At 34.9% G+C, this 7,058-nt stretch overlaps 1 protein-coding gene across 1 annotated transcript in view; it reads right to left on the reverse strand.

The window, feature by feature from the left end:
- LOC144965377 (endothelin-converting enzyme homolog) overlaps positions 1–6,715 on the reverse strand; it is a 257,576-nt gene extending 250,861 nt beyond the window's left edge. Inside the window, exon 1 of the mRNA XM_078900643.1 lies at positions 6,296–6,715. Coding sequence (XP_078756769.1) covers positions 6,296–6,537 — 242 coding nt within the window. The 5' untranslated portion in view covers positions 6,538–6,715. The remainder of the gene's footprint in view (positions 1–6,295) is intronic.
- Between the last annotated feature and the right edge of the window lie 343 nt (positions 6,716–7,058).

Here is a 7,058-nt window from a genome sequence, read left to right on the forward strand (position 1 = left end):
TTACATGTGAAGACTGAAATCTGCAAATATGTCGTGCACAATTAATTGAACTTAAATAAAGACATGCAATTTGCTATTGATTGGTTTAAATATTCAACTCTGCAATCCATTCGTGTCATCCTTAATTTAGTTGCCTGGTGTTAAAACTTCTTTTCACGATTTCTAACATTCTTGCGTTTGGAATTTGAACTTTGTTCCCAACGTGCACTCGCAAACAAGAATGTAAGAATCGTATATTATTATTACATTATGATCATATTAATGTGGATATTGTATCCACCTCGCAGTACTTCTTTCTTATCGACAATACTATCAATTGTCTCAGTAAGGAAGCCCTCGCTTGTGGTAAGGCAATGCTACGCAACATAGTGTACTGAGCAAAGAAAGGACTTTTATAAGAAAAAAATAGACTTGACCAAAGAAGATGTAGATTGGAAGTAATGGACGAAACTGATTAATGTAGGAACTGTGGGTGAACATTATGGTCAGCCTGGCCTCCCACGGTATTGACTTCTGCACCACGTACCTCCACGTCTTCTCTCTCTCTCTCTCTCTCTCTCTCTCTCTCTCTCTCTCTCTCTCTCTCTCTCTCTCTCTCTCTCTCTCTCTCTCTCTCTCTCTTAAAACAAACTGGTCATGACACTTAAAGAGTGGTTGATTTGTATTTCTTAATACAGGACACGGGGCAAAAAGAGATACTTATCAATATGTACTACCATTTTGATAGGATAAGGTGGATAATAAGATAACATAAATGCATCTAACCACACTTTTAACCAGTTAACTGCCGTATTCTGGAAACACTTGTATTTAAAAATTCGGCCATAAAACTCTCCTTCAAATTTTAATCAATTTAAATTACCCTCATCTTGGCAAAATCTCTCACACCCTCGAAGCCCCAGGTTTGAGTGTTTTTGCCAAGATGTAGATCATTTAAATTGGTTAATATTTGAAGGACGAGTTTTCTGGCCAAACTGTTAAACACATAATTCCAGAGTAAAGTCAGTTAACTGGTTGAGGGACTGTTTTGGAAACCTTAAAACAAATGCATGTTGTATTCTCATTTCATGCTATCATTGTATATATTTATAAAGGTTCTATGATAGACACTCTGCTTCAGTGTTTCTGTTCAGTAGCAAGCCATTGGGTTTCACCGATACAATGGGCTCATTTTCGTTTGATACTCCGTGAAAATCTAGACTAGTAAAAGAAACCATATCACTGCTTCGCAACTGTCATGTAGATAAACACTTTTAGAGCTTCTCATTATTATAATATGTATTCTCTGTCGCTAAAATTTAGATTGTCTTTGTTTCGATTGGACTTCTGTTAGCAATGAGTTGTGCGCTGGTAATAATAGATATAGAAAATTAAACAGCAATTTTTGTTCCCTTGAAATAAAATAATAATTTAAAGAATTTGCAATATCGCTATGCTTTATAATATCGATTAAAATTGGTTATACTACACATTTTAGAATATTTTCTTTCCACACTTGAACTTTTTTAATTTTTAAAAAAAGGGAATCATCACTCGAGGCGTCATCGAGAATATAGAATCTTACTAAGTAAACTGTACTTGTTATGATCAAAAACCAAAAACTCTTTGAGGGTTTGTTGTACAGATTATAGCTTAATGTATTGAAAAGATTCTGTGAAAAATATAGATAATAAATTTCAGAAAAGACGTTTATAACCCTATTTTTTAGCGTCGTCATTTATCTTATCTTAACGGATCGGAAGGTCCTGGGTTCGGCACTTATCTTATCTTAACGGATCGGAAGGTCCTGGGTTCGGCACATAGTTGAGTCCTTGAAGAAAGCTCTTTACCTGGCCGTTAATAACGTTATCTCTGCCCGAACAAAAATTTAATATCGCATTACAGGTTGTCCTAAATGTTAAATGTTGCTGTTGGCCAGGGCCACCTTGTAAAGCTCTCTGATCACGTTTACTGGATATAGCGCTATATAAAAGCTCAATATTTTTTTCACCCTCGCCACAACCACCACCACTCTCTTATTTTAATCAAAATCTCCACATCACGACCACCGTCTTTTGCATCGCCCACATAATCAACATCATCGTTAATATACTACCTTTATTAGAATTCTCATCATCCTCCTCCTCCTCATCATCATCATCATCATCATCATCATCATCTTCATCATCATCATCATCCTCATCATCATAATCATCATCATCATCATCATCATCATTATCATCATTATCTTCATCATAATCATCATCATCACCAAAACCATCGTTACTGCAACCACAGCCGCCATAACCCAATCAAAATTATCATCCGCCACCACAACAATCACCATTCATTCTCTTATCCATTTCATTCTCATCTCTACTTATACCCAAACTCCACCATTCCCTATTAATGCATTCATTATTAATACATAAACTCAGGGCTCTATGTCAATACTGATGACTTTCCTCAACCCGTCCTTCACTCGTGCATACAATCTTTCCAAATGGAAGGTGCCATTCTAATGCAAATCGGGTAACGGATCTATTGCGGCTGAAAAGAAATGATACCTCTTTCAATTCTGGCCCATGGACTCAATCTATAACGGCAATAGAGACGATTGATAGTAATTATCTTAGTCGTAAGTCTCTCCCCTGGTCAAAAACCAATCTCCCTCAATAAACCAACTACGTCATGGACTATTCAAAAACACGCTCTACGGATCTAAGGATAAAACCTTAGTAATCAACGGGGAATTTGTGATCGGCAGTCTTTTAAATCCTCTTTTCATCTTTTAAAAAGTTGATGTTTGCTCTACAAATTTATATGTCTAATAAAAACCCCTTTTCAAGTACACACAAATAGGATTTAGACTGCAGCAAATTGAATTAAACATAAATAAATAAGGACTTGGCAAAAAGTGTTTAACCCGGAGCTCCGGGGGTAGTTCCAGTGGGACATCAATTTGCATAGCAAAGTCCCTGGCGAATAGAGCTAAACTCTTTTCCAATTGTCCCTGTGATCAGGGTAATGGTAGGTTAAGCTACGAGAATTTACATTTGGAAGATATCAAGATGTCACGCAAAATAAAGCGAAACGGACATTAAGATTGGAATGAGATGTTGTTATAATCGATTATGGACCACGATGGAAGGCACACGCGGACAAATAACATATTATAACAAAAAAAGAAGAATTTCATCAGAAATTTTATTATGGGTTATCATTGATTATGAACATTCGGTTTCCCCGAAGGATTATCTATTTTATTTTTGTTTTCTCAAATCGTAGATGTACGAAGATAACAGTACAATAAAAGTATCTTAAGTAATGAACATAAATGAATATAACAGCTTCGAAAAAAAAGAGCAAAATACCAATCACGGAATGTTTCGGACTCAAAACCCTTCTTCAGACAATAAAAAAAAATAAAAGCATTAATATATCACTTAAAATCCATCCAGGCAGCAAAGAAATATTTGACACGTCTTGTCCCCAAGTAAAATGATCTTGCAATGTCAACATTTCTCTCCTATCCGTCTGGATTTTAAGTGATGTATTAATGTTTTTATTGTCATTTGCTTATCCCAGTTTCCAAAGCGTAAAACCGACAATATAATGGCTTGCAACCATTTACATAGGACACTAGTCTATCGCAAAGTTCTTTACTCGATAACTAACAGACCCAGCGACCCAATGACCGCTAGGTGGACAGGGAAGTCATAACAAATCTCGACCGCATTTTGGACTGATATCTCTTTCTTTATGTGTGAAGCGAGTGCTTTACCAATTGAGTTATCGGGACTCCCAAAAGTGTTTTAACTAAAAACAACTTCAATAGTTTTAACAAAGTTTGTTCTATCATCTCTATTGTTGTTTCTAACAAAAACTTGAGCCTGATTGGTAATTTCTGAACGAAATACTATAAATCGCAGAACACAAGGCAGAAAATACAATGTTATGAACTTAATTCCAAAAAGTGATTATTTTAATTTGGTATATCATAATAATATTGTGAATATCGTTTGAGACAGTATTCTTAAGCTTTATTTCTCAATGATGTGTATAAAGGCACGGCATGGATATTTTTTTTTGGTATGAGGTAAGAACTGCCAAAGTTTAATTAGACTAGGAGATGACATCAAAATCGACTTAGAACATCAGACTATAATTATTTTTTTAAAACCTTGACGAAAAAGAAATATCGCTGTGGACGAAAATTGCCCATTGTACCATCGAATTGGATAAATCACATCCCTAAGTCCTTTTTCAAAATTCAAGATATCTTCTAAAATCCCTAGGGCCGTATTGTTTTCTGAGACTGCAATATTTTTGAATGACCATCTGGTTCGTTTAGCAGGGACTTTCTAAACACGATAATCAATTGAGGTCAAGTTAATTGAGGTGGCTATCAATCTATATTATTAAAATAATGTCAAATCATCATTTTGAGATGTTTTGAGATAATTACTGGTCTAGAATCTTGAGCTTTCATTTTTGCAGAATAAAATCATTATCTGGTTTTAGTCTCATAGTCTGTTACTTCCGATCCATCAACTCACAATTCATGAAAGGTATTTTCTGTTTCAAGAAATACTAGCAAAAACCGTTAACAGTTGATTAATCTGCATATGATAACAGGTGAAACAACATTGTTCTACCAAAAACAACTGAAAAATGATTTAAACAATTCGTCTTTAAAATTGCCTCAATATTGATACAACCAGTTTTCAACAATACATTAATTTCCAACAAGGATTTAGAAATTGAATTATACTTGAGGCATTCTTTTATTTTATTGTCCTCTTTTAGATCTAATTTAACTTGATAAATTTTTATCTGACGTAAAGAAATTTCTCACATCATTTAACAATTAGATTCTAAAGTACATTTTTGTCAGCATCATCTCACAGTATCTAACAGTGACTTGAAATCGGGTTTTTTTCTCTGTATTCCTTGTAATGTATTAATGTATTATTATCATATAAGATTGTTTTAAAAAAGATAAAATACTTAGTAGTATTGGTTTGCAGTATAAGTTGTAAAATCTCAAAACAAAATTTGCCCCCAAAGATGTTCATGAACCACAAATAAAACGACAAAGAAAAAACAAAAAATCAATGAATAAATGCAAATGATGTTACATAATGGTTGGTATTCCATTTGTAAAATGATTTTACTTCGCTTCACTATGCTACTCCCCCCCCTCTCCAACCCCACCCCCTAAAATTATAAAGGAACGGGATTTTATTCCTTAGATTACCTGTTGTCTGTAAACTCAGACACGTACAAATGAGTTCACGCTCATGTTACCAAGGTAACTAACCACCAAAATGTCGTCAAATTACCAAATTGGCAGAACGCGTCTGGGCTTTAAAGTGTTCGGTGTCTAATATATTTTTACGGTGTATGCCAGTCCTTTTTTCCCATTTGTTTGCCCTTAGTGACTCGCATTGTATGTTTTGTGTATATTTTGGTTACGTACGTGGTAACGAAGTTAACAAAACTTTCCTTTTACTAGAGTCTGGCATTCCAACTGAAATGACCTCCAAAACCTACTAAGTCACATCCAGATAGTAAATAACAATCTTAAGTAATCTGTTGGACAACATAACTCACCAGAGAAAACTAGAAGTTTCAAAACACTCAGAGAATTGTTATATGACGGGTAAAAACAAGTATTGTCCTCTTTAAGTCATTAAATACACAACAAATATTGCAGTTTTCTATGAATGATAAAAACAGCATGTTTTAAAAGTCATATCCTCTATAAGCATATCACAAAGAGGTCCGTTATTATCTGTTTTTAAAATGCTTGTGCTTGACTGACAAAACAAATTTAATCTATTGATACACGCGTTTAAAGACTAGATCATATACTCAAACAGTTTGTTAAAAAATCTATACAATGGCTGTTTAGAATAAGAAATAAGTTGTAAAACAGTAGAGGATGACATGGTGCCTAAATGATGTATAAAGATAGAAAAGAATAACATAAATTATAGTATAGAATGAAATTATTGAGCGTATAAATGTAGATTCTTCTCACACAATTAGAACTGAATAACAATTAAGGAGATAGAAACAAGAAAATGAGGCAGATGTAGGAAAAGTAGGAATGTGAATAGAGGATCGTCTATTAGCCATAAGAATACGGGAGTATTAGGAGAAATAACATTGAATTGGTTTGATATTCATAAGGATAAAACAAATCAAAGGATGAAAGGATATTAATACAATTAGACACTGTTTATGATATGACAGTCATATAGTGATCATAAACCATGTGACTTTTAAGCTAAATAGTTAAGAATCTTACCTGCAGTAATCAGTGTCTTTGCTAATATTGCTGATGGTTGTGTGACAGCTGTGATTACCGTTAGCGTTGTAAAAACTGAACTGTTCATCAGTTGATGACGATATATCCTTTCCAGTGTATATAGAAGACCCCATGTTGTCGTTAGAAATCGAAGCACCGGGAGAATCCTGAACGTCACAACATGCAAAAGCTCCACGAAGAGAATGCAATTCTTCATTGGGAGAAGACTCTATCCCCGCCATGATTTGTTAACGCTTAATGATAGAAAAATCCGTATGGGAAGAAATAGAATTAATTAACTAAATCGCATTACATGCAACAATTTGGGTTTAAGAAATCAAATTCTAAGAATCTTTCTTGATGAAGCGGTGAATACGTGATGCAACGTGGACAGATCAAAGTCCTCACTGAAGGGTTGGCTTCACGCTGAAGTTCACCCGATTCATTTTCCGACAATTGAATAAAGGAGTCGAATTGAAAAGAGCCCGTATGATTGAGCTCCTGTCACGGATGCCGAAAACAGCTGAATCAAGGAGAGTCAATGCAATCAGAGAGCCTAATCTAGACCGGATAGCTTGGCATTGAACGAAGAACCTCGGGTTTAATCACATTTCCTCGAAGACGAGCAATAGAATTGCCCTGGCGAGTAAGGGCAAGCGCAGATGGATAGGCTAATTGTTTCGTCTGTAATTTCATTCAGGGTTTGTAAGACCCCACCCAAAAGATCTCAATGAACTGTTTGATTTGCGTACTTCCGGTAGCA

Source organism: Berghia stephanieae, chromosome 2 (assembly GCF_034508935.2).
Source record: "Berghia stephanieae isolate SIO BIC M18660-M18661 chromosome 2, UCSD_Bste_1.3, whole genome shotgun sequence".
Taxonomy (NCBI): domain Eukaryota; kingdom Metazoa; phylum Mollusca; class Gastropoda; order Nudibranchia; family Aeolidiidae; genus Berghia; species Berghia stephanieae.